The 27,383-nt window shown below is 41.7% G+C and overlaps 4 protein-coding genes across 4 annotated transcripts; 1 reads left to right on the top strand and 3 right to left on the bottom strand.

Annotated features, from left to right (window-relative positions):
- Positions 1 to 172: 172 nt before the first annotated feature.
- On the bottom strand, positions 173 to 14,447 carry LOC104687683 (DNA mismatch repair protein Mlh3-like). Its single transcript, XM_019289315.1, has 12 exons — positions 14,402 to 14,447; positions 13,183 to 13,356; positions 12,469 to 12,539; positions 11,385 to 11,489; positions 9,332 to 9,404; positions 8,616 to 8,687; positions 7,538 to 7,646; positions 4,285 to 4,444; positions 3,098 to 3,121; positions 2,816 to 2,897; positions 1,389 to 1,540; positions 173 to 643 (listed from the first exon to the last, which is right to left on the bottom strand). The coding sequence occupies exons 1-12, from the start codon at positions 14,445 to 14,447 to the stop codon at positions 566 to 568; spliced, it is 1,146 nt and encodes a 381-aa protein (XP_019144860.1). The 3' UTR covers positions 173 to 565.
- Positions 13,261 to 21,065, bottom strand: MLH3 (mutL homolog 3). The gene is made up of 3 exons (XM_010393002.4): positions 20,965 to 21,065; positions 16,820 to 20,161; positions 13,261 to 14,551 (listed from the first exon to the last, which is right to left on the bottom strand). The coding sequence occupies exons 2-3, from the start codon at positions 20,100 to 20,102 to the stop codon at positions 14,451 to 14,453; spliced, it is 3,384 nt and encodes a 1,127-aa protein (XP_010391304.3). The 5' UTR covers positions 20,103 to 20,161; positions 20,965 to 21,065; the 3' UTR covers positions 13,261 to 14,450.
- A 229-nt stretch (positions 21,066 to 21,294) lies between these two features.
- On the bottom strand, positions 21,295 to 22,499 carry ACYP1 (acylphosphatase 1). The gene is made up of 2 exons (XM_039553010.1): positions 22,339 to 22,499; positions 21,295 to 21,952 (listed from the first exon to the last, which is right to left on the bottom strand). The coding sequence occupies exons 1-2, from the start codon at positions 22,420 to 22,422 to the stop codon at positions 21,737 to 21,739; spliced, it is 300 nt and encodes a 99-aa protein (XP_039408944.1). The 5' UTR covers positions 22,423 to 22,499; the 3' UTR covers positions 21,295 to 21,736.
- Positions 22,500 to 22,747: 248 nt separating this feature from the next.
- Positions 22,748 to 26,129, top strand: ZC2HC1C (zinc finger C2HC-type containing 1C). The gene is made up of 3 exons (XM_010393022.4): positions 22,748 to 22,886; positions 23,360 to 24,599; positions 25,282 to 26,129. The coding sequence occupies exons 2-3, from the start codon at positions 23,367 to 23,369 to the stop codon at positions 25,540 to 25,542; spliced, it is 1,494 nt and encodes a 497-aa protein (XP_010391324.3). The 5' UTR covers positions 22,748 to 22,886; positions 23,360 to 23,366; the 3' UTR covers positions 25,543 to 26,129.
- The last annotated feature ends 1,254 nt before the right edge of the window (positions 26,130 to 27,383 follow it).

Raw genomic sequence — 27,383 nt, 5'->3', positions numbered from 1 at the left:
GGATTTAGAAATCTCTCACTCAAGAACACAAACTGCAAGGAGCTGGAGAAAGCAGCTGGGTGTGTCATTCATTGCCAAGTTAAATGTTTCTTGATTCTAAGTTGGCCTATATATACATTATGAAGCTGGTCGATCCTCATTCCATGATCCTCACTGCCATGAGCCCAAGGAGTGAGTTTAGTGTGAACTTTATTAAGAAATACCTTCCAATTTTCAAAGTACTATAAAATACAGTAATTAAAACTCCCCTTTCTATGATATTATGCTGTGCTTGCAGGAAAAAAGTGCTTTGCTTTAGTAACTGCAAGTGGCTGCAATTCCTTGCATCCAACAGTCCAGCACTGATATAGGGCCCAGACTTACAGCACAATTCCTTAATGTTGAAGATGCTTCTCCAGGCTCCAAGGGTGGGCTCCTCCTGCCATGTTCTCCTGGCTGGTCTCTGCTTCTCTGGTGACTGCACTGGCTCAGAACTTGGCTCCATACAGGGTACTGTAGTTTAACAACAGGGCTTATGGATCATACCAATGCTTCTAGTGGTTGCAGTCTACAGTCTTAACTTTTTTTAAATAGGTTCTTTTTTTTTTCCAAATAGCTGCCATGCTCGTGCCATCTTCCTCAATCTAGTCAAATTAGGTTTCGGCTGGAAGGAGAAAAATTAAGAAGCATAAGTCATAACTGAGTAAATAAGTTTCAATGCTTCCATACTCTTTCCCCTAATACAGTCATTCCCAGGTTCTTTTAATATCTAATTCAAAGTCCCACCTGACTTTCAACAGAATCCAATTTAAGAACAATAAAGCACAGTAACAGCAAAACGGGGGAGTAAGGATTTTGTTTTAAATTTAAATGTAACCTGATTTAAATGTAATTTAAGTGTAACCTTGTCTAGTGGAAGGCGTTCCTGCTCATGGCAGGAGGGGTTCAAACTGGATGATCTTTAAGGTCCCTTCCAACCCAAACCATTCTATGATTTTACAAGAAATGTTGCTATTCCTGTGCTTTATCCCCATTTTATAGCATCTTAAACTTTGGGAAAGTAAGCATTTGTTTAATTAGCATCTTTGCCACTAGCAGAATTTCCATGTTTTCCAAGTTTTACACTTAAAAACTGCAAACACTTTAAATGTATGCTTAACCTTAAGGACATTAATCAAGTCAATGTGACCATTCAAATAATATATGGTAAGATCCTTGCTGAAGTGTTTACAGGACAGATGGTTTATGTCCTAAAGTTTCATTTTATTGGTAACAATATGTAAAAAGTCAAGTAATATAAGGCCAATGGTGATGGTTTCAAACCGGACGATCCTAGTTCTAACACACACACATGATGTGCCTCTGGTAATCCAGAACACAGATTACCAGAGGTGTGTCTCACACAGTACCTGTTTTTCCTGCTGTAGATGGTCTATGTCTGCAAGAGGCAGCATTGAAGGTCTCCCATGAGCACACTGGAAGGGCAGCTTACAAGATGACAAAGCTTCAATAAGCCTGCAGCTCTCCTCTAAAGTCAAATGCTCATTAAACTTAATAGCTCCTGAAAAAGAGATACGCATTCTTGCACATGCTGCCAAAGAGGATTCCACTTCCCTCTACAGCTGTGGTTTCCAGTGAAAACAAGGCATCTCCCAAAGATAAGCTGACAGGCTGCAAAGGCAACCCAAATGCTGCAGTGTGGCAGACTTAGGGCTTAGCTCAATTAAACAGCCTGTTGTATAAGGAGATCAGCTTTCCATAGCTTAAACTTTCTGGTAGCCCAAGTCTGATGGATGGTAAGATTATTAGGCTTTGGTGTTTCAGGTAATGTTGCAAGAGGCAAATAGGCTTTTTTGCTTTTCTGTGTGTATGTGTTACAGCTGAAGATGCAAAAAAATCACAAATCAAAAAGCATTAAACCAAGACAATGGTTAATAACATTTTCATAGGCTTTAGTGGTTCTTTGTGGCTCCCACTGACAGGTACCACTTCCGAGATCAAGTGCTAGCCCTGCCACTAAGTCCTTTCTCTCAAGTGAGCACTTAAAGGCATCCAGAGGATATTCAAGCAGAACATTAGGGAGTTATTTCAGAGGTGTTTGCAAACTTTAGCCTTCACAGATGCACAAGACCACCTGCAAGCTGCCTTTCAGCTGCGGGACTTTTTTAGATACAAAAACGCAAAACATTGACTGCCAACTGTAAATGCAGTGACACTCTTGAGAAAACAGATACTTCTGGTTCACATTTGCCCTTTCAGTGTGATATTGTTGGTACTGTATATGGCACAGGAACTGCAACAAGAGGCTGGAGCTACTGCAGTCTACACCAGTAAGGCCTGCTCACTGCCAGGTGCTGGAAAGCAACAGTTCCCTGAAATGCAAATTTTTACCGCATTCCTTCCAAAAATACTTGAAATGTTGCAGGCACACCTAAACTACCACTTGTGATACTTAAAGGAAATTAAAAATCTGGGGAGAGTGGCTAAGTGTTATTTCCTGCACGCTTTCAAGCAGATTCCAGCACTTTTCCCCCTGGGCCCATCACAGGGCTGTTATTTGAATGGTTTAGAGTTCACACAGATGAATGCATCTCAGAACTGCATGAATCACATGAAGGCTGGAAAGTATGTTAGGCCCATACATTAATAAATTGGTAGAGTACTGCTTATCCTTTGGTGCTGTCCATGAACATTATCTCCTCATCCCTAAGAAAGGCACAGTCTTTAACCCTGCAATAGCTGCAAACACATCCAAACACTGCCCCAGGGAGGGTGTTGTATAGAGAGAAAGGTTTGAAAATAGAGAAAGAATGAAAGAAAAGTACAATTTCCCTACCATGACAGGCCTGGGAAGCTAACACCTTCAGAAATGTCAGAGGCAGTGTCCCTCGTGCTCCTCCTCTTGTGGTCTGCACTAGCTAAAAGCAGTAAGGGAACATCATGTTACTTTTCATTTAATATGAGAAAAAGTAACTGTAACAGAAAGGAAACTAAAAATGAGGAAAAGCTAGGGGATTATCTAGTCCACTCTCTCATTTGAAGCTCAACACGCACCCTTTGATTCACACAGTAAGCTTTGGATTGTAATAGTCAACTTTAGAAGTAGACAGCAACTCACCTCAACTTGTTCTTGAATAAGCTCCTAGAAAGAAAAAAGGTAATGTCATCAGTTGCTATTTCTCCCTTCTATGCCCCACCCTACTTTGTTCACATCTGTGTATAATTTACTGTGTGACTGCCAGAATCAGAAAAAGTGATGCTGTTGGTAGTACACTGACCACAGTGTGAAAGATCTAGGTGGAAGTCCCACATTTCCAACCTACAGAATGGGCATAACAGAACTCATACCTCAGACTACCATGAATGCCTTTTATCTTTGAAAAGCTGCCCTTCTTCAGATAATAACTAGTTCATGTGGATTTAATTTTAATTCATAATCAATCCCGAATAGGTGCTACCAGATCTAATTAAAATAAAAAGGACTGCAGAATAGATATGCCAAAATGATCATGAGATCTTGAGGCATCTGCAAAGAATGAGTGTTTGTGACCCACAGATCTGAACCCTCCTCCACCACTCTGAGTGCTCTTGGCTCCCAAAACACATGAGGATGGTGCATTTTGAGTGCTTCCCAATTATAGCAAGTTTGGAAAAGAAAATTTAATCAAATTAATCGTCTTCTCTGTTTCTTATTTTCATATCAAAAGAGATGTATGGCAAGACTGGACTGATTCAGAACTCAGCCTAATGTCTGAGTATGGTGCTCCAGAAACAATTTTAAAGGAGTTTATGAGCAGTTATGATTGTGGAGAACTGTTTACAGTGGAAACTGCAAGTAATCACCTCAGGAATTTCTCCCTCAAACTGCAGAACATCTAGAACAGTGGTTTTTAGAAAACCCCACTGCCCATGTAGAGATTCATGGAAACAATTTTAATATTGCTGATACATAAATATTATTTGTTAGGATTTATTCGTTTTACTGTTCCTTCATTTAATAATTTTTCTGTTCCTTCAAGCATTTACTGTCCATTCAAGCATCCATGTGCAGTAAATTGTTGGAGTATCTTTGCTATATACAGTTTTTCTTAGCTTCTCCCCTAGTCCAAGTCTGATACAGTCTCCTATCATTTCAGTTATAGTTCAGTGATTTCAGTTTTGGGACTATTTAGCTACTAAAGGGATGGCACTTACATTTGCCAGGGGACTTCATTGTCTCACTCATAAGAGAGATCCTGTAATACCCTGGGCCATGAATAGAGAACAAGACCTACTATCATAACTTCACCCATATCCACAGCTGACCTCCACAATACTTTTAGTGATAGGTTGTCTTTTCCGTCGTAATTCATTGGCTTCTCTTTCTATAAAACACATTGGCACTTTCCTCACAAGAATCAAGGAGCTGTTTGTCTCAGGAAACGATAATTCAAGACCCAAGTCCTCCAAATTCTTGTAGCAGCATCTGAGGAAAAAACCCAACAGAAATAAGACATCAACCACTGTATCTATGACTCCACAGCACATGTAAGTATTTCTGTAATCCACATATATGGTTTCCTTATGTTACTTCCTGTAGCAGTTTCCCATCTCAAAATCCATGCCTCATGAGATTCCAAGTAATTTTGCCCTTTCAGCCTACATTCAGACATGTTTTTTCACTCCAATCAACCATGCATTTTTCATGTTCCACAACCACAAGATTTAGGAGCTCCTGTATCATGTGGAGAGAGGCTTTATTTCTAAATATATAAATCTGCCTTTTCTGAAGATGCACGAGATGTCTGGTTCACCATGCAAACATTCCAGATATTGAAATTACACAGCATTAAGACTACTTTAAGTCTAATCTAAAAGAACTGTGATTTCAATTGACATGTACTAGAAAATACTTAAAATGGAAAAAATATTTTAAGAAATTTATGATGGTTTAATGAACTTTATATCCTGTTAAGCAAAGAGAACACAGGAAAGAACAACCTCTAGTTAATTATGACATATGTCAGCCTGTGGATGGAAAAATACACACGAAAATGAGATTGAGAATTCACAGACAGATGAGAACTTATCTTCCAAATGAAAACAACTGTAGCAATATATACTTTATTAATTCAGGGAATATTCACTTAAAACAAAGGTGGTAAAGGTTAGTTCAAGAAAATAAATTCTTTGAACAAAAAAAAGAAAGAAGCAAATCTAAACTTACTAAAATCAGTCATGAAAATAACACAATTATTAACCTCCATATGAAGATGACTTGTGAAATTTTACTCAAAAAAAGAAGACATGTATAGCCTTCAGCAAGCGCACAGGAAGACAAAAAGCCCATTGTGAATGAAATTACAAAATCCAAGCAGCTATTGAAGTCAATTGGGCTTTTCTATTTTTTTAAAATTTATTATTAAGGGAAAAAATAAAGAAGGAAGTTCAAGAGAGTCAACAGAACAATGCATTACTACAATGCTTAGTAGACAAATAACAGAACCAAAGCTGCAGGTGAACCAGAGGTCCAGCTGAACAATTAAATTGTAAGCATAGCTGAAGTGAAAGGTCTTTTAGACAAGCTAATTTATTTCATTACACCAAACTTTACCACAGAATACAGTTATAGTCTGACAGTAACAATAACACCAGAATTTAGATTTTCACATAATACTTTTAAATCATAACTTTTTTGTAATTATATTCTCACAGAGCAATTGCAAAGGGATGAACTGCTAATACAGACTGAAAAATTATAAAGTCACACAGTAAAAGTACTAGCAAGCCAGGACCAGTAAGCTTCTTGCTGAAAAACACAACTGGCATCCCTCTGTGCTGAATATTCAACCAGTGTCCTTAGAAGAAACACATGCCTTTTTGATTTACTTCCTTACTCGTTTTTGTAGAATATTTGTTACTTACCTGATGAAAAAAGTAGCTCTCAGAATTTATTAGCTCTTTCAAAAAGCCATTAATGCCACCTCTTAAAAGCAGCTTAAAAAGGAAATGCAGAAGGTTGTCATGGATAGAGAAGCAACATCTATTATGATTTAGAGACTACGGAAGCAAGGTAAGCTGGCAGATGGTCAGCATTCAGCACGAGTCCCGATCTATATCCTCATGATTGTTTATTAATGATGTGGAAAAGAAGAGGCATGGTCAAGCAAGCAAATTTGCAGAAAGCACAAACTTATTTAGGTCAGCTGAGACTGGAGACAAAGTTTAACTCCATCAGAATTTAAAACAAGTAGAAAAATTATGATTGAAATCAGTAGGATGAATGAAAAATGGGCAGAAAAATTGAATTACTGCTCCTAAACACAAATAGAAATTATCAGGAGTAACTTAATCTATTTCTACTTTTGGCTGGCTTCTACATAAATAGCACAAATTAAAAAAATAACCCCCACTACTCTGTGTTTCTTTGTCATGACCATCAACAGACAAGCAGCTCATGCAAGCAGCAGTAGCCAAAAAAGCAGACAAAATATCAGGTGTGGATATAATAAACAGAAAATATGGGCACAGCTGCAAAGCTACTGTACAAATCAACGGGATTCTCTCACTTGGTATATTGTATTCAATTTTAGCCATCCATTCTCTAAAATAGATCTATCAGAAATGGAAGACATTCACAGATGAGTGCAAAAATAAATCAAAGTTGACTAAGAAGCATTACAAATACTGTGGTGTTAGCAAGAACATAACTGAGAGGTGGGAACAACAAAGGCATCCAAATATTACTGAACTGTGAACAACACTAAGCAAATGTATCCCTGTAATAGGCAACAATCTTAACAAGGACTGAATCAGCAGCTGTAGAGCTTGCCACAGGAATCACAAAAAAAACCCCCACAACAGTAACGAGGTAGTACTGACAGAACTTCATCTGAAAATTCAGAACAATACACTGAAAAAACCCCACAAATGCATGTGGCAGGTGACAGACAGGGATTTAGGAGAAAAGAAAGTTTGATTAGTGTCCAACAGGTCAGCAATAGTCCAACAATAAATATGTATCTAAACTCTTGAAGTACAAAAGTTAAATATCCTATTGTAGCTAGGCCACCATTCTGAAACCTTTGGGAAACAGTGTTCATTAGTTACTCTTGGCAGGCACCTAGGAAAAAGGAATGTGTTTCTGAAGGATTCACAATACAGACTTTTCATACCCCATCCTTCTCTTCTCAAAAAGTGCCTGTAAAATCAGTACCTAGATCACACTATGGGCACTGCACTCCTTTGTGCACTCCCAAGTCTTGAGCCCCAGACAGGAGGAACAGTTGGAAACTGCTTGGGCCGTCTTCTGGCCCACACATGAAGGTTTACTTTCTCAGGGAAATCAGAGCACATTGCAAAGGCACAGAAATGGCACACCCCAGGGTTTTGTCTTGAGATGTTGTAACAACGTGCCTAAGAAGCATATCTGTTCCCTCAGCACAGAGCCAATTGGGCTGAGCTCAGGAAAGAATCGACAGCTTTTCTCCTGAGTTTCATGGTAACCCAGCAATACATAGAGATCTTCCTGGTCAACAGAGCCATCCCCAAAAACTGAGAACTATTTGTCATTACTAACCGTAGAAATCTTCTTTGCTCTTCTGGAACTTCAATCTCAAAAGGGGGAGAGATGGAGGATGACAGTATTTTCTTCTTGCCACATGCTGCAGCTTCCTTCTCATAGGAATCTGTGAATGAAACATTTAGAAGTATCCCTCTTAAAATATTTATGGAGGCATTACCCTTAATGACCCTCTGGTTTGGCATGTAATCCCCTGCTTGGATTAAAAAGTGACCACAGAATGCCTTCTCTTGAAACTTGTGGAGGACTGGGAATGTCACAAACCAGACATCCAGTCTCTGGGGAAGGGTTGGTTAATGCCATTTTGTTTTTTCCCACCAGTTCCAAAAAAGAGTCACCCTAAATAGCAAAAAAACCTACTGATATATTTGGTTCAGCTCAGAGAGAACAATTTTTCCACAGAAAAGTCAGATATAAATGGAGTTAAAATACTATTCATTAAGCATTTCTCCCTTCAGTCTTTACCTTTTTTCAGTACCTGACCAAAAGGAGCAGAGTTCCTGGAACACTCTGCAGGAACTGCGCAGTGTTTGTTGATGTAAGAGAAGGTCAATGATTTTTAAGTACTTGATGGATGGCTATTGTGCTTTTTAACACTGAAACCAATGGCTAATGAGCTTACACAGAAGACTATTATCCCTTTGCAAACAGTCAGACTGTGGAAATTTCAGGCTTTAAGCACAGTATTCAGCTAAAAAGGAACCAAATGAACTACGCTCTTTACTCGGCATCCCATGTCTCATTCTTCACAGTATAACCACACAAACTTATTGATGTTGTTCTATTTCCTCTTCATTGTTTTTCCTATCAGTCTTCCTGCTCTTTCATTATGTCAGGACTATTTTAGTTCAATAGTTCTGTGGATAGGGAGTATATATTTTATTTTTGGAAAGGCTGTAAGAATTTTCAGCTGCCAATATTATGACTGCTACAGATACTGAATGTCTGCACTCTTCTAGGGATCAGGATAAAGATGACAAATGAATATCCTGTTGGTTCTGTACATCCCAGATAGCTCACTCCTACTTTTCTGTGCACTGATTATCTTTGTTTCTTAGATCACCTGAATCCTCACCTGCAATCAGCTGCTCCAAGCGGATCCGTTCATGAGCTGCATGTTGGTCCACCAAAATCAAGAGGTTTCCATCTAAAAATGTACCACAACAGATGAGAAATAGGCAACTTTTTACCAGACAACTGCATGGGTTAGGAAGAATAACCACTTCCCAGAGGCCACATTTAGAAGATAAGTATCAGCCTGTTTCACAGAAACAAAGTGAGGAGGAGGCTGTGTTGGCAGAACATAAAGTTACTACAGAACAGAAATTCAGTGGTCCAAAATGGTGGTTAAATTAGGCAATTAAATTGAGTCAGAAACTCTTGTCTATCGACATCTTTATCTAACTTCAGAATGAGAGCTGAGGTCACCCATAAACTGTTCTGTTTGACACAGTCTTTTAAAATGTTACAAAAACTACTGATTTTGAATGCCTTTTTTGTACAGCTTCAGAGAGCTTCAACAATGAATACGTCCAGACACTGTGAACAGATCCTGAAAGATATTAGCAATTTGAGTACAATCTATTTTTATAACATTAATCTGAAGGCAGTAGGAACACTCAACAATGTCCAAAACAAAGATAAAGAAGATCCAAGAAATTTCAAGCAAAGACTAAGATTTTCCTCTACTAACAATATCAACCAAGGCAAGAAGAGATTACAAATAGGACAGTGCTCCCTCTGCAGTCCACTTGACAGCCACCTCAACTTCATGCTATTAACCAGTCTTACCTGCCTTTTTATCCATTTCATTCCTGGTGTTAATTAAACAAGCGATAAATTTATTGTCCACTTGCTGAAGAACCTGTAAGATACTCAGAAAACTCATTACAGAGCAGTAAAATTATTTTTTAAATGAAGGCAAACAAAAGAAACAACAATCAAAATGGATCAAGACCAACAAATAGCTAGTAGGACAACTAGACGAGTGGAAGCCACATCTTTCCTAATCCAAAAGGCCTAGCAAAACTAGACTGAGAAGCTATAGAGTTATTCTTTGTAAATACAGTGGGGGCTAAATATGCAAAAGGCAGAAATCATTTAAGATAAAAGATAATACTGGCAGAAGGTCAAATGACCATTAAGTGGTCATGAAACAGCTTACTCTGGATCCAAGAGAAAGTTTCAAAATACAGAAAAAAAAATCTGGGTAAACTTTTTCAAAGATAGTCATAAGGGCATGAGCACTAATTGTTCTAAGGTGAATTAAATGGTCATGTAGAAAACTCCTTGAGTTGGGAATGAAAGCTGTGCACAGTGACGCTGAGTAATTGATTTGTTGATATCACCAAAAGAGAATGAAAACAACGTTTTTTTAACCTGCTAATCAACTGCAGAAGACAGGAAGCAATTTGTCCCTTCATTTTTTGATGTAGAATTTGCCTCTGTGACTTGATTCCACCTTCCCCTCAAGCATCAGAAATCAACCCGAGCAACAGGCAATACTGAGATGGGTGCACAATGCTTTCAGTATCTTATTGTTAGATCTCAAATAGGGTGTTATGGAGGAATTTCTCCCAATGTCACATAGATAGAGGTCACCCTGAATTCTCTGTTTCACAACATGTGCATTGTTCACCTGGTAGGTAAAAATTAATGGATGACTCTACTTCTTTGCAGAGATGCAAGACTCATGATTCTTTTTATTATTTTCCTGTCGCATGATGCAACATTTTGTGCTTTTAATCTTTTGTAGAGAGATTCTCAAAATTGCTATAGGGTACTGAAGGCAGGATTTAGCTTTTTCAGAGACAGGAAGTAGTAATTTCCTCTACTTTTGCCTTCTTAAAAACACAGAAAGGAAAACATTACACAGGTGAAGTTAATCACAGAAACATTCAGTAAGTTTTAAAGAACAGTTCTTACTATGAGTAAACAGACAAATGGTACTTCCAATTTTCCATCTTTCCTCTCTTGTCTTGGTGAAACATAACCTACTCACTATAGTAACTTTATTTACTCCTGTTATTCATGCACTCACAACATAAGTAAGGGAATAATTTGGATCCTTGTCCACCCTGGAGATGAACCTTACCACGCCTCACACGGTCAGAACCTGCAATCTCAAAGCCAGCCACCTGACTGCATAAGACTATTGCTAGCTGGGCCAATAAGCCTCTTGTCACTGGAATGCAAGAGAGGGAGAGAATCCAGTCTGGCATTTCTACCCAGGCAAACCATCAAATATGTAAGCTGAAGACATATATTTACATTAGCTTATGAGCTAACATTCAAAACATTTGATTAAAAAAGCACTACAACAGTAAAACCTGATGTTATTATGCCATTTTCAAAAATCACTTTTAAGGGCAGACATAAATCTTAGGGCAAAATTTCAAGTTTTTCCATTAAATCTGGGATTTTCTTTTTAAATCACTCTGCTAAGGCATTAAATTTCTAAGGTCAATAAAAATGGAAGATACAGTTCACAGATTTAAAAGAAATATGAACTAAGCAAATGTCTACACCAGATACAAAAGCTGTATTTTGAACTATCATTTAATTAATAATGTTTCTAAGCAGCAGTAACAGGACTCTCTCTTGATTTTGATGTAACCATGCTAGTCAAGTAATTTTAGAGTCACAGGCAGATAGATGATACTAAGATATGGCATGACACACGTCTGCTGGTATCACATGACCAAGAATTCTGTTAGTGCTTGTGAAAATTAGGAATATGAAATGTTTTTCTGGATATCTCTTTCCTACCAGGTAGAAACATCAGCAAATCCCATCTGCTGAGTGGGAATTTGGGGGTGAAAACTAGTAATAAATTATACTGTACCTGCATTGAATGAACCATGTCTTTGGTGAAACGATAAGGATACAAGATATTGTGAATTTTCACAGCCAGACTGTCAGCCTGACCACTGGTCACATCAACTGCAATCTGTAAAAACAGCATTCCGGATCAGGGAAAGGCCCAACGATATGGCAAAAAACTCCGTAACACACACAGTGAATACTCCAAACAAACTAGCTTTAATGAAAACTGGAAATAACTCCGCATTTCACAAACCAAGCTTTCTACACAAGGATAACACCAACTAAAAAAATCATCTAGCAATCCCTCTCTTTCTATCCCCATCTATTTTTCCCATCTGGCTATTACCTGCTAATTTCAATGCATCCAGCTGATTCCAAGTACCTGTCAAAAGCTGAAGTTAATTATCAGCCTACGTGAGCTCTCAGGGGATTGCATTACAGAGGATGTATTACCCCAGAATGAGTCAGAGCACACGTCACCTCAAGGACTGAACAGAACTGTTCCCTTCCAGAAACTCACCAGCAGGTGGTTTGCAGCTCCATGCCTATTGTTTGCAGGTGGAAATGGTCACATACATATGTTTACACACACACAACATGAGGATTAAAGATAATGCTACCTCATGACAGCAAAGGAAGTTTTTCTAAAAGCTCCAACATTGTTTCCCTCTCACATGCTGTAATCCTGCCAGGCTATAGAAACAGCTATGGTAAAATACACTTTTAAGACCTGTTCAAATCCGGGTTATTTTCTCTCTGTCCACAAAGCAGAGAGACACTATATTACAATTTTGCCGTTTGATAACTTTTAATTTTAAGATGACTACCTACACAGAGGGAAAGATACTTTACAATGTTTTGTTTTTGAAATTACATAAAATGAAAGATTAGCCTGATACCTGTTTCTCTTTGAATAAATCCACAATAATGATTTGCACCTAAACAGTCTATAAAAACCAAAACTGTCAGGTCTATAGTGTAATATATCTCTGGATAACTTATATGCAACAATCATTACATTTGCAATTTGGGACCCAATGTCAGAAAATAACAAAAATCTAAAATTATTCCTATTTCAGCATGAGATGCAAGGTAATACTTACATCTGGGCAGGGAATAAAAACAGGATTATCCCATTCCAAAAGCAGTGACTGGAGAGACTCCCCTTCAGCATCTAGGAACGAACAAATAGATTATACAGGGACTATGACCATCTGTCAATAAAAGGTTCACTGGGTACCTCTACCTCACACAAATATGATTTTGTTTCCTTCATAAAAAGGGGAGAATGTACAAATAAATAATGGAACATGGCTTCTGTACTGTCTGTTTTAACTAGGAAGGGCAATGTGCATTTTTCTGCCCCCTAAAAATGCTGCAGGCACAATTCAATAGGCCTGTAAAAGGGGTGGAGGGATGGTAGAGAAAGAAAGACCTCTTTAGCTACCCACTCCCTCTGGACAAAGTTACATACCAAAAAGATTATTTCATCCTTTCCACCGCAAAAAAAAAGTGTGAGGATTGAAGCTATTTTTCACATTCCAAGGCTGGAATGAGTACAAAGAAGGGAGTAAGTAATTATTCTTTAAACTTATGACATAATTCAACAAAGAACTGGGTATTTCATCCTGTAAATAAGTATCCCCTAACCTGCCCTCAACCCGAAAAGGTTTGTTTCCAGTTCTAGATCTAAGATGACTCACACAGTCCCATTGTTAACAGACCTTGAGTAATTCTGGGTTCCTGTTGGGACATCTGGGAGAATTCTTTGATTTGTTTTTACCACAGAACACTGTGTCCTGGAAAGCTGGCCCTACCTCTCAGATTCTGGCTTGCCTGAGTCTTGTCTTTTTGAGGTCTAGGAAGGAAGGGAAGCACAATCTCACTTCTAAAGGGGTGGCATCTGAACTGAAACCCTAAACAAAAAAATAAATTTACTGCTGCATAATCAGCAGCATGCAAAATTACAAAAGCTATATAATTATTATATTCTTATAAAGGAGCATGTGCTTAGCCCTGTAAAATTTCTAGTATCCCACAGATTTTGCAACCTAATATTGAGAAATAACAACACATATGTAAAAAGCTGAGAATTATCAGATATACGTGCCTTGGGAAATGTAAAAATATTACCATGGCTTCTGCAGGACTGTATTTAAAAATTGGCTGGTGCTTTAAACTTGTAATAATTATTTCCAGAATTAGTGCAATCAGAAGTGTTTTCCCCAAAGAAAAAGGACACATATAGCAGTCTATCAGAGATCAAAACACTGTTGAATTCCCTCTGTTAAGGAGTGGCAAAACTGTCGGTCTAGCACCATTCCCATCAATACTTGACACAGTTATCAGCAATTTGTAAAACTGAAAACTACAAGTCAGTGAGCCCACATGAGATAACAGAGTTAGTCCAACAATATGTCAATATGTTCCCACCCATCCAGAAATGATTCAATATTGTTATAATGTATTGTTATCAAGAGTATTAAGAAAAGTGGCTCAGATTTCCAGCACATTGGTAAACATTTCACCCTTCCTTTGGTACAATCCAGTCTTCTATTCTTTGTGAAATAATAATGAATTAATAAAGTTCCTTTCTACCAAGAAATTAAGGGTGTGCATTCAGGAAAAGAGACAGAGTGATAATGCCAAAGAAAACCCGCTGTGTGCTGATAAGCTCAGTGTGAAAAGGCTCTATAAAATCTTAGGCCAGTCCATAGACTCCTGACTGTTGGCTCCATTCCAGTGAGGACTAGTGACCCTGGGGACTGAGAATCCTTTCGAGAATCCAAACTGGCAGCCCAGCACTCAGAGTAACTCAGCATCCCATTGTCACAAAACCCAGAGGAGAGGACAAAATGGCCTTATGTAGTTCCTGGTAAACTGTGGCAAATTGAAGAATGCTGCCTAACTCAGACTCTGACAGAACTTTTATAACTACTGTCAAGAAAAGACATTATCTTTCAAGTTCACAGAAGAATCTACCATCTGTATCAACACAAGTCCAGTATTTTATACATGTAATAGACAAAGAGTCACCTCCCTGTTTTTTCTTGCAGGGAAAATCCTTGTTCAAGATATACATTGTTCATAAAGTCAGGACTGACTTGCTCCAATGCAGGTGAGACTTCAGACTTGGCAGCGACATTATTAATATGATTCTTCTGACAAGTAGTATCAGAAAAGGTGCTGAGGATAATAATGTATATACTTTATGCAGGCAAACCCCATACAATTATCATATTTGAGCATTCATTTTCACCTGCCTCAGTTAGACCATTAAGATACACCAGTATAATGACATAGCATAATGAAAGGAACAAAAGTTGCAAATACAGCTGGCATAACAACAAAGACCAGGTTGAGCTAGTATAGTATCCTACTACAAATGCATTGTTCAAAAAGGCCTCCAATGGTGAAATGAAGTTTGATAAATTTTCCCGTAGCAATCAATTTAATCAGTGCCAAGATGCCTGAGTCTAACCTACAAAATCTAACATCTCTGTTGAGCACATGGCTTGTGACTGGAAAAGATGACAGACAGCCACTGCTGTCATGAAAAAGAGGATATGGATTATTCTTAACCTACTTCCACTTACTGCTAAGCAGTGTAACTTCCCTAGAATTGTGTATGAGATACTATTCTTAATAAATCATGGGGCTATGAAATTCTAAGTGAAGACCATGGGATTACTGACACTATTCTAAAAAGCAAAATGAAAGCATACAAGTAAAGACATCATTCTGCTCCTGGGTCTTAATAACAGACCAAAACAGTGCTCAACATTAAGAGACATGAATGCTGTGTTAGGATACAGTTATGTTTATTCCTATGGCTGAAAGGAACAAACATCCTTTGCTTCAAAAACATATGAAAGAACATGTTTGTGGAACTCTGAAAACCTAAGATCTGTAGGATCTAGCCACAGTTCAAACACCTTGTGAAGGTTTTGGAGGTCCAGCTCTCAAACTAAGAAAAGAATAAAATCAGACGTCTCCCCAAAGAGCTGACAAGAGTTAAGAAAGACTGGCACCACTGATACAATGGAGAATAACACCACTGCTAAGGCTAAAAACAATGCCATGGGAGGTACAAAGATGCAATACAATATATGTCTTCAAAGCCTACAGACTACACATCATCTGAAAGCATAAGGGTACATGAGGTATTATGCCCATAAACATGAATACACTATTCAAACATTTCAGATAGAAGGTCAAGTGCTACATCTCATGGCTTTGGCTGGCTACTAGACAGTACTGTGGGCAACAAAACTGGTATACCACAGAAACTAAAATGTTAGTCAAGGAGTGTATATTTGCGCTTGCAAGTTGTTTCACTTAACAAAAATTTGCATCAAATTTTCTTCAAGAGAACACAATAAATATTAAAAACTATTGGCATCAATTATTATACATAAAAGGGAATAGCACAGCAACTGAAACACCTGCTGCAGCAGTGTTTCTGTGACTGCTGACAAAGAAGGAAGTAACAGACAAAAATGGAACAAACGAAAGGCTATGACAATTGATTAGACAAATTTTTTGCATGATAACTATCTAGAAAGAAGTCCAAACGACTTTTCCAAAACAAATTATGAGGCAGAAAATAGAGTCTACATAAGGAATGGCTACATCCTCACTCATAAAATCTGCCTATAGACAGAATGAAGAACAACTTGCAAACATAGATATATCCCTTGAAGGGAAAATTATCAAAGACAGTACTAGACAGACAAACTAGATTAGGAAGATACAGAAACTCAAAACCCAACAGATAGTTCAGTGAAGTCTCATGAACACCGTGCCCCTGAAAAACTAATACAATACAGTGTCCTTTCACTAGCGGAAAAGGTCCACCATCAAAACACCAACAATGCTGCACAACATCTGCTACAAAGTGTGAAAGAACAGCCTGCCTTCCAAACTCCATGGACAGGAGACTACACATTCTCAATGAAGTTAGATTTTTTATTCATCTCTCAAGGGTTGCTTTAAATTTTGTATGCAGTTTGAAAAAATTTTAATATGAGGCTCTCTGTAACAACACATTCTTAGAAATACAACCATTTAGAACAAAATGGTAAAAACCACAGTATTCTTCTGGTATGCTTACTTTGAAGTATGTTTCTCATTTTATATGTGACAACAATTATATGTAACTGTTATCACAGCAAATGTCAGGATGCCCCATGGAAACTAGCCAGCTATGTGTTAACTGACATGATGCTGACATTTCTTTTTTACCGTTTCATTAAAAATGATCTTTTAATATCTTTACTGTTAATGTTCTACTGTCTCCATAGTCCCCAATGCTTTCCTGTTTTCCATGCAGCTATTATCCATAAGCCAGCGACTATTTCAGTATAAACTCTCAGCTGCTGCCAGCAAGATTATTTCATGCACCTAGCAGAACAGTTTTCCTCATCCCATATTTACATCCGCCACCCCTCTTACCATTCTTTGAGACAACATTCACAGCCATTGTTGTTATATCTTGAACACAGGCAGTTTGAAATCCTTCACTAGGAGGAGTGTTGTAGGTGCTCAGTCCAGTTGCTTTATTGATGTATATTGTCTTACCCGATAAAGCATCAAAATCTTGCAGCCAGACAGAACAACAGGAATCATTCCTGGGATTGGCTGTGCTTGTGTTGTCGGCAGAGAATTCCAAGTTCCTTTGTGAGGTCTCATGGGGAACCTCAGTACCCTTCATATTTTGTTCTGAGGATTCACCTAATGTACTTTTATCATTACAGATTATATTAGTACAATCATTTTTAGCAGGTAATGATAAAACAGTGCCTGAAGAGACTGTGTACTCTCCTTCTATACTGCTGACTGGTGATGAGTTGACAGGACTCTTCATAGACTCTGCTATCACACCATCTGATTGCGAGCACGCAGGCCCGTTAGAAATGCTGGACTTAGATTCTCTCACTTTTTCCAACGAGGATTTATATGTTTGACAAACATTATACAAAAAATCATTTGAGGATTCAAGATCAAAAGAATGGTCATCTTTTCTATTTGAGTCTGTTTGGAACTGTTCACCAAGTTGTTCTACTTCTTTGTGATCAGTTTTCATTCTGGATAGTTTGGATGATAATGATCCTGAAGATCTTTTACAACTTGTATTTTTGTTACTAACCAGAGAGTAATCAGACAATGTCAAAGGACTCTGACAAAGGGCTCGTTTGTCCTGTGACAGTTCTCCACTACAAAATAAAGTCTTTTCCAAGGAACCAAAACCTTGGCTAGTATTATTAGAATCTGCATCTTCTGCAGGTGGAGTTTCACAACTGCTGAAGTTATCATGATTGTCATTCTCATTCTTAGAAAAGTCACTCTTAGTTTCTGAACTAAGAACTGGGAGATGAAATTCACTTTGCTCTGACATGGGTGTTGGTAGCCTAGATTTGATTCTCCCATAATATCTCCTGAACTTTTCTAATGATCCCAGCTGTGTGGACAAGCTCAGTTTCTTAGAGGGCTGAGGTCTTGGCACAGCTATCTGTTTTCTAGTGGTTTTAATAACAATTTTCTTGCAAGGAATACCTGAAGAAGTTGCCTGCGGCAATTCCGTATCATTCAATGTTTCATAAGGTCTTTTATTGGTAGCAGTAGGCATAGCTATCTTCTCCCTCACCTGATGTGACAAAGGTTTGTTCTCATTACCATCAGTCATGCATACTTCTCTGGTAAAAGAAGCTGTATATTCTTTATTTGTATTACCGGAAATACCCTTAGCATTTGAAGACTGAATCACAACATTCACTTTGTGGCCAAAAATATCCTTGGCACTGACAGGGCCAGGCCTACATTGTGTGTTTAATTGAAGACTTGTTTCTGTTTGTTCATAGTCACGTGGGGGCTCATTTTGCATGACACTTCTTATGAGGCCTGTAAGGCACAACTTTAATGGTATTGAACTAACAGCCCCTCGTCTGGCATCATCTATCACTTCAGCTGTTTCCCTGTTTCTTCTTTCATTACACAGTCTCATTAATGAACTTCCACAGACAGTTTCAGGTCCCACTGCTGTTTCAGTAGGGTCTTCTCTCTCAGGCAGTGACTGAATAACATCCTTATTTAACACACGGACCTTACTGCTTTCCCGTATTACTTGGCCTTGCTGGCTGCCCACATCTTTTATATTGTTCTCTGCACAATCCCCTAGGTCACCACAATCATCTCTTATTTCTGATCTGGCCCCTCCACTGAAAGAGGAACGAAGATGTTCTGAAGGTTTTAAATGAGTATCAAATACTTTCTGGGAACTGTTAGTGTATTTTGGCTCCTGTTCTGAGGTATTAGATTTAATTAAATTAGAAACGGTGTCATCTTTGCTTGGCAATGGAATCTCTGCTTTATTGTTTCTACATGGATCAGATGACTCAGCAGTGTTCTGAATTGGGGCATTTGCAGTTTCCTGTATATTTTTACTTGACTCCATAAGACTTGAACTTTTTTTTTGAGTAATGGATTTCCTCTTGACATCTTTTGACTGCAAGGTACACATTTCATAGGAATCAACAATTTCATTACATGCTTTCTTAAAACTTTCTTGGATGCTCTTCTCATCAAGAATTGAAGGCTTCAGAACTGGGGCATTATGCAAAGAAAAGTCATTATCTTCATTAAATTCTCTGATGTCCTCACTACACGGTTCAATAAATAAATGCTCTCGTTTCAAGAATATTTTCACTCCTTCCTCTATGCAAGTTAGAAGAACATCCCAGTTCTGGAACTCAATCAGAGTCTTTGCAGGTTCCAGGCACACATCATAGTCACTGTACGCACAGGTCACGTTGAGAATAAAGATCCCGTACAACTCTGGCCCACAGCGATGGCAACCCGGACTTGAACTAGCCTGTCGGCTTGCAGGGATACTTTTTGCCTTGCAAATTACGCTTTCTTTTCTTAATAAAAAATCAATTAGTTTATGTAGTCTTGTCTTTAAAACAAGCCTTCTATTCACATACAAGAACTGCATATTCTTATTGTAATGTCCCTCAGTACTAATAAAACCACTTATCTCAAATCCTCCAGACTTGTGATTTATTTCTCGCAACTTCTGGGATCTGCCCAGTCCATAAATTTGACAAAACCGAGAGTATACATCTCTTGTCTTAGGGAGCTGAAGCACCATAGAACAAGAAACATCATTTCTTAAAGAAAGGGAAACAGAAGGATGCATTAGCGAAACAGCCTCTACCTTCTGTCTCACTCTCTCAATTTCCAGCGCAGGATCCATACACTTTCTCCTCACCGGTAACTGATGGAACAGATTGCACACTGTGACTGTAGTTCCACCACTTGGTCTGTTCAATTCAGTTTCACATACTTCCAGTGCTTGCCCATTGTGAAACAGTTTCATAAATGTTTTTGCTGTCCTGCTGGTCTTAGATGAGATTTCCACTACACTGGCCATGTTGGCTATACTTGCCAAAGCCTCTCCTCTGAAGCCATAGAAAGTCAGGTTCTCCAAGTCTCTCACTGAACTGCACTTGCTGGTGAAGTAGCGCTTTCCAATAGCCTTTAAGTCCTCTTTCCCCATCCCAGAGCCATTGTCCACCACCTGGATCTTAAAAGCTTCCAAATCCACCCTGATAGCTATACATGTTGCTTTGGCATCAATGCTATTGAGAACAAGCTCCTCAACACACTGTCCAAGTGAGTTAACAGTGACTCCAGAACGCAGCCTGGCTCGCACATCTTCCACCAAACGTTTGATCATGTCAAAATCTGATAGATGAGAAACACAGGAAATTGCAGGAAGCTCACTGCTCCATGTTCCTTAAAACATGGAGAGAAAAGGAAAAAAAGAAATTAAAGAAATTCAAATTAAAAACCTGAAAAGACTTTCATTTATTTCATTCACCCTCATAAATACACTTTTCTTAGTTTTCTTGGCATTCAGAGGCTTTTTCTGTGATTACTTTCATGTTCAGGCTCTGACTACACACCATCAGTGCCTTTAGGGTAAATGGCCAGAAATGGCCAGAGCCTGAGTCTAAGCTCCTTACTAACAACATACTGTGTTCTCAAACTCAACATGCCCAAATCAAACTCCTACCATATGAGGCAAAACTCAAAGGACCTGCAAGCAAAAGGTTTCTACTGAAATTTTCATCAGAATTATAGAGTAAACATCACCAAGAACTGGGAAGAAAGCTGCTTTATTCCTGTTTTTACCTCTACGTCCCCATAAAAATTCACAGTGGTTCACCCTGGTCAAATAGCATCTGCTGCTACTTATCCAGGAAAGGAGTAAAGCAAGCTTGGGAATGGGTGTCAGGCAAAGAGGAACCTGTTTATGCGAAAGAGAACCCACTGTTTCCAATCCTTGGCGCCTACTGGTTTCCTAGTGGCATTCAAGGGGGCTGCTTGCCGTCCCTGGGGATCCGGTGCCGCCGCTATCACAGGTCTCCCGAGGCTCCCTGGCCCCGGGGGCTGAGGAGGGCAGCGCGGGCCCGCGGCTCAGCTCGCCACCACACGCTATTCGCGCCCTCCCCTCACAGACGGAGGGCCCACTGCTTCCTCCTCCCGGCCGCCCGGGCCCCGCTCCCGCGTCCCGCCCTCGCCCCCTCAGCACGCACCGGACCGGGGCGGCCCCGCAACGGCCGCTGCGCGAGACCAACGGCGCCGGGCCGCCGGGCTCCTCGCGGGGGGCGACGGCGCGTGCGCAGCCGCGAGCGGGCGGAGCCGGGGCAGATGCACGCCGGGAGTTGTAGTTCCCGCTCCGACCCGGCCCACAGAGGCCGGGAAAGGCCGGAGCTCGGCCCGGCTGCGGGGAGCACGCCTTCCCCCGGGCCACTCCCGCACGGCGGCACCCAGCGGGGAAAGGGGGCAGCTTTGGCAACAAGATCCCGCTCCGAGGGCCGTCATCCACTCAGCCCCTCCATCTGACTCCCATTCCACACAGGAGGTGAAATCCAAGCAATTTTATTCTACAGAAAATGTGAAGTTCTGGAATACAATAAATCGTTTCTGAGGCATTTAGTGCACAAAAATAATGTTTTTAGCGGGGTTTTCTATCAGCATTAACCCTGTGATTTCCTTCACACGAACACCACACTCTACAAATTTCAGATTTATCTCATGTACAACTCCCCAAACCACATACACTTGGAAACAGAGGTTCTGCCCCTGAACAGCCCCTCCAACAGAGACAACATAGCTCTTCCTCTACCCACCAGAATTCTGCGAAAAGCTGAGCATCAAACTAACAGCGCAGCAAAACAATAAATTAGAAATTCAATAAAATAAAGTTCTCTAGAACTGAACACTGGCTGACTGATGAGTGAGGAAGAGGGGAAATGTTCCGTGAGGGCAGCTCACGCTCCAGACTTTGCTTCTTCCTGGACAAAGTCACTTCAAAATCTGGAATTCCTTGTGCTCCAGCGCCTTGATCTTCTTCTCATTGCTGAACTCTGCTCGGCTGATACGGGACTGGGGACTTCCTATCTTTCTGAGCCATTCTTGCAGCTCCCGCACCCTGGAAGTTGGACCCTGGATTTGCCCTTGGACAGTGCCGTGGCTGGTATTTTGGACCCAGCCAACAAGCCCCAGTCTCTTAGCCTCCCCCTGAGAAGACAATGCAAAGCAAAATGAGGTTAATCCAAACTGCAAAAGAGCAATAAAACAACATTCGCATCCAGGAGCCAATTTTGGCAAGACACAGACCTCCGAGGAAGTTCCTGTGGCTCAGGCAGCAGGAAAGCAGCAGAGGATTCACGCGACTACTAAACATATTCTTTCACGCGAAAAACTGCGGCTGAAACTCACTCTTCAGTCACGCTTACATAACCCGGCCGGGCTGCCAGCAGCACCGCGATGCCAGCGATCAGCCCTTGGCCACGACCCCGCCCGCCCGCGGCTCGGCCCCTCCAAGGCGCCCGCAGAGGGCTGATAGCGGGCACGGCGCACGCCGGCAGGCAGGGCAGCCCGCCCTGAGGGATCGCGGCACGCACCTGGGTGTACTTGCGGAAGAACACGCCCTGCACCTTGCCGGACACCTCGTAATCCACGGACACCAAGCCCTCGTCCTCCGCCATGGCGGCACCGCCACTGCCTCCCGGTTCCCCTGCCTGCGGCTGCAGCCGCCGCGCGCCCCGCTGCGCCTGCGCCGCCTGCCGGCCGCTGGGGGCGTGCCCCCCCCGCTGCGGCCAATGAAGAACCGCAGCGGGGCCGGGCCGGTCCCTCATTCGCCACCTCATGAATAATGCATACGGGGCGGCTCATGAATAATGCATCAGGCCCGCCCACGGCCGCCGCGCTCGTTCCGCCGTGGAACGGCCGCGCGGCCGGGAGCGGTCCGGGGGCGCGCGCTGGCCGGAGCGGCGCCGGTCTCCCCGGCAACAGCCGCCAGCAGCGGCGGGGGGCGCGGCGGGCACGGCTCCGCGCCGGGGCCCCGGGAGCCGCGGGCAGCTGGAGGGGTCTCTCGGGCCATAAGCGCAGCGTGTGGCGACGCAGCTTGCCGAGGAGGGAGGCCGGCGGAGCGCCGGGCGTAGCCCCGCAGGTAACCCCGCTCGCCCCGCGGCGTGAGCACCCGACATACCTCGGGGGATGTGGTGGAACGAGCCACAGGAAGACTGTGCCGAGCTTGGTCGGACTCCTGCTTGTCAGATCTGTGTGACATACTGGTGGATCACATTGCCAGAACTGGAGGGACACGTTAAGGGAAACCTCTGTCACTGCAGTATATTTCTGCTGCTACCGTGATAAGGCAGGGCTCAGACGGAAAGAGAAATAAAAGTGTGTCTTATTTCTGGCTGTATAAACCGTTGGGACCAGTAGAGGCAGCATGGGAGCTCCCTAAATGGAAGGAATGTAAAGATTTATAGAAAGCAGAGAAGTTACAAAACCTTCACTAATACTTATTATAACCTCTGTCTGCAGCCTCCACGCATAAACTATTAGGAGAAGATTTGTCCAGTTTTTGGATAAAATTGTCTGTAATGGCTTTGCTTCTAACCTCAGGCTCTTTCTCAGGCGCTGAATGGCTTTTTTTCCACCGGTGGCTCCTGTGGCGCCAGCTACTAAGCTTGCTCCTGGTTCCCAGCCAAAACACCAGCAGAACAACTTTCAGCATGGATTCATACTTGACAAAGAGGAAAGTTTAAAAGATCTCTGTGCCCAAAAGAACCGAAGATATTCCTATTCAATGTCTGCAGAAAGCGCTCAGGACAGACCCAGGCATGGAGGCTTCTGTTCAGGCAGACCAGAGAGCAAGTATCTCATCCGCCAGGCCTGTGCTCTGTCAGCTGAATCACTAGGCAGACAGAAAGAAGGAGTGGACCGTGCATATCCCCTGCAACCAATTTCTCACCACAAGAGTGCAAGTGCTCCACTGCTCAGCACTGGAAGTCCCTCGTATGTGCAGGAAGCTCCAAATAGTAGATCAAGCTCAATAAGCAAAGGGATGGTTCCAGCAGGGAGGTCTCAGTTAGCTGCAGTGCTCCGCCCTTGGGTAGGAAAGCCTGAACCATCAGTCCCCCATCTATACAGGACAGACCTGGCCTATATCCTAAAGCTGGAGGCAGATAGAAGGAACCTAGAAGAGGCAATTCAAAAGAAAAAGGCCATTCTTGGAGAGAAGCTGAGGAGGACAGTGGAGACACTTAGGAGGATTCAAAGAGAGAAGGAGCGTATCAAGGTAGTGGAGAGAAGAGACAGTGAAGTGGAAAGGACCCATGAGCAAAAAGCCACAAGGCACCCTGAAGAGAAAACTTTCAGAGCTGCAGACAGGCCAGGTGTCGGGATCTTCAGTGGAGCACAGTCTGCAGAGGACACTATCCCCAAGCCTGACACCACTCTCCACCCCCAAGAACTGCCTGTGGGGAAACTCAAGGAGTGGCTGGTGGCCACAAAATACAACAAAACAAACAACAGCAAAATGCAAGACAACATACCCATGGAGCATTTAGCTTCTTGTTCAAAACTGGCCCCAAAACATAGCCTTTCTCTCTCTGCCCTCTCAGACCAAGATTCTGATGACCACCCATCTGCAGAGATGCTATACATGCAGTCTGCCAGTGCTGCGGAGCAGGAGGGGTTTGGACAATGCAGCTTCTGCAAACGTAAGTTTCTCTGCACCAGGCTTGAGAAACACATGAGTATCTGTGGCAAGAACCAAGACTCCAAGAGGAAAGTGTTTGACTCCAGCAAGGCCAGAGCTAGGGGAACAGAACTGGAACAATATCAGCAGCGGAAGAGCTCAAGGAGTCCTCAGGTAATGTGTAGTCCCTTGCCTCCCTGGATCCACATGTACTGCTCACACTCCTTCCACTTCAACATCTGACTGAGACGTAAGCGCCTTCCCATGTACATGAGGCTAAGGGATAAAATCCAGCTATTGCCTCTGAAAGGTTCTTGCCAAATGGACTAATAGATCCATTTGCAATCTCATAGATGGAGGCAGGAGTCCTGACTTAGCTTTATAATGTGTCAAGGGTGTACTACTGGAGAAAGCTCACTTCTTTGCTGTAGTTAGGATGCAGACTTCTGCTGCAGTAAAGCTCTGTGACATCAGGGGCTGCAGGGAGCTGACTGAAAATCCAGATAATAACACAGTCTGTTAAAATGAAGGTAGTGGCAACATGCAGCTCTGTTCCTGCAAAGCAGATATAGCAACCCTCTCTACTTCCTTGGCTCTCTACTTCCTTGGCCCTACTGCTTGCTTTTCTAGTTATCCTCAAGCTCTTTGTAAATACTGGTGTTTCCATCAGTATTTCCTTTACATCCTCCTTCGTGCTGGTCTTTTTGATTCCCTTTGTGGGACTGAGCTTGTCAGGCTGGGTTTTACGTCAACAGGGAATGCACAGGACCAGGTGACATGGGTTGGGCTCTGAGTGAGTTTGAGAGTGGAGGCTGATGGTGGTCCCAGTTGCTCTGACTGCCTTTCCCTTCTGCAGAGTAAAACACCACCCAGAAAGAACAACTGGAAGCAGAAGCACGAGGCTCTCATCCACATCGTCTCACAGGCCCGCCAGGTGCAGCAAATCCTTGCTAAGGGGGGGAAGGACCTGCCCCCATTGCCTCCCATTGAAAATACAGACTACGTTGCCTGCACCTACTGTGGACGCAAGTTTGCTCCCCGAGCAGCCGAGAGACACATTCCCAAATGCAAGAACATAAAGAATAGGCCCCCACCTCCACCACAGAGGAGGCGCTGATGAGGCAGTGCCCAACTGTACCTGCTGCTCTGATTCCCTGTTTTTTGCCAATTCCCAGCAATAGACATTTGTGTTTTCTGTAGTCTCAGCACTGGCTGCAAGCTTCTATGTACAGCAAGTGAACAGCTCAGGATGTATAAGCTGAATAACAGAACTTGTATACTTTGACCTGTGCCCTGAGTTGCCCTACGAGAAATGTCCCTTTCCTCAGCACAAGAAGCTCAGGATCAGAAATTCCAGGGGTTAGAAAACCTAGCACTAGCAGGCACTTCCTGTTCAAATCCATATGTCAATTCATGTGTATAGAACAACAGGGATACGTTGAACCAACCAGGCCCTTGAGGTAACAGAACAAGCATCACATTCAGATTTAGTATTTTTAAAAATGGAGTTTTCCTGCAGGCCAAGTTGCTAGGGACTTCTAAAAAACAAAGCTTGCACCCTTCCTTAAGTCATCTGCTTATATTAATCTTGGTTGCTGTAATGGTAGGGAATTATGACAAAAACATATCCCTTCTTTGTTTTCTTCCCGAGATTTTTCTAGATTCTGATTATTAAATATATTAAACTAGTTCTCTTGTGTAAAAGTTATTTTAAATGGTCACAGAGTGTTCTCACAGTAAGAAAGACTACTTTGTATGAGAAAGTTGCAACAAGAAGTGAACAAGGAACAAAAAAACTCCAGCGGCTCCTTTTGCAAGTCCTCCGGTAGCAGAGCAGCAGCTCATGGGAACCTAGGGAAAGATCTAAAGCAATGAGATTAAGCTGGAATAGTCAGAAGCTGAATATGAAGAAATATTCCGGCCTTCAATGTGTGAACCTGACTCCTGAAAGAGCTTGGAGAGCTTCTGTCCTATAGATATGTGAGCAGAAATATCAATCCCTTGGCACACCCTGGAAAAGCATGAAGGTTCCAGAAAGGATCATTGCTGCACTGTGCCGGCCAACGATGAGTGTACAAACCTGAGAGAAAAAGCAGACTCAAAAGAAGGGAAAATAATTTGCTGTATCCAAACTGATCAGAGAAGCAAGGCCAATGCTTTAACTGCAGTGTTTCAAAAAAACAGGATAGCAAGAGGTAGGAAAGGGGTAAACTGAAACCTTTATGCCAGCCTCCCTGAATTCATGAAAGGTATAAGTGAATTGAACACACTAGTTAAAAAATCAGCACCACTGCCTGTCTTCTAATATTAACTGTTTCCCTTGCACTATGTTTTATTGACTATATTTAGTGGACCCTAAAGGTCAGCAGATTGTAAATGGTGACATGTGGATACACACTGAAAAGCATTTGATGCTGTAAAATAAGCCCATGTGTTGGGGACTTCTCATAACTGGCAGGTAAATAGCTAACACTGAGATTGAAAAGACTGAAACTGTAGATTAAGAAAAAGTTATTAATATTAAATCACCAGGCTTCATTTGTTACCTGTTTTGGAGCTAACTGTGGGCAGTTCTCCCCTCTTTGCTGTTGTTTCAGTATCCAGAAAGTCTCTGATAACTGGTTTAAAACTTAGTAACATATTAGACAAAGTATCAGGCTCAGCACAGAGATTTAGGGTGCTGCTTTGCTATCATGCTTAGTCACCCTGACTCTACTCAAGCCATGTCATTCACGCCAGCTCAGCTTCCTCTTTTACTCCTGCAGTACAATCCCCCACTCAGAGACATGCTGCATTTTCAGCATCCACACCTCTAGTGAATTTTAAGTATTTAACTCTGCTCCGCCTTTCAAGATAAGTCACAATTTAATACAACTCCTGATAAAAGTGACAGGCTTTAAGCATAGTGCAGGAGCAGTTGGCTGAGCAGGTGTCAGGCAGGTTCTCCCTCCTGTAGGC

The sequence above is a fragment of the Corvus cornix genome, chromosome 5 (genome assembly GCF_000738735.6).
Source record: "Corvus cornix cornix isolate S_Up_H32 chromosome 5, ASM73873v5, whole genome shotgun sequence".
NCBI classification, from domain to species: domain Eukaryota; kingdom Metazoa; phylum Chordata; class Aves; order Passeriformes; family Corvidae; genus Corvus; species Corvus cornix.
Note: the sequence above shows the minus strand (reverse complement) of the source record. Positions and strands in the feature narration are given on the sequence as shown.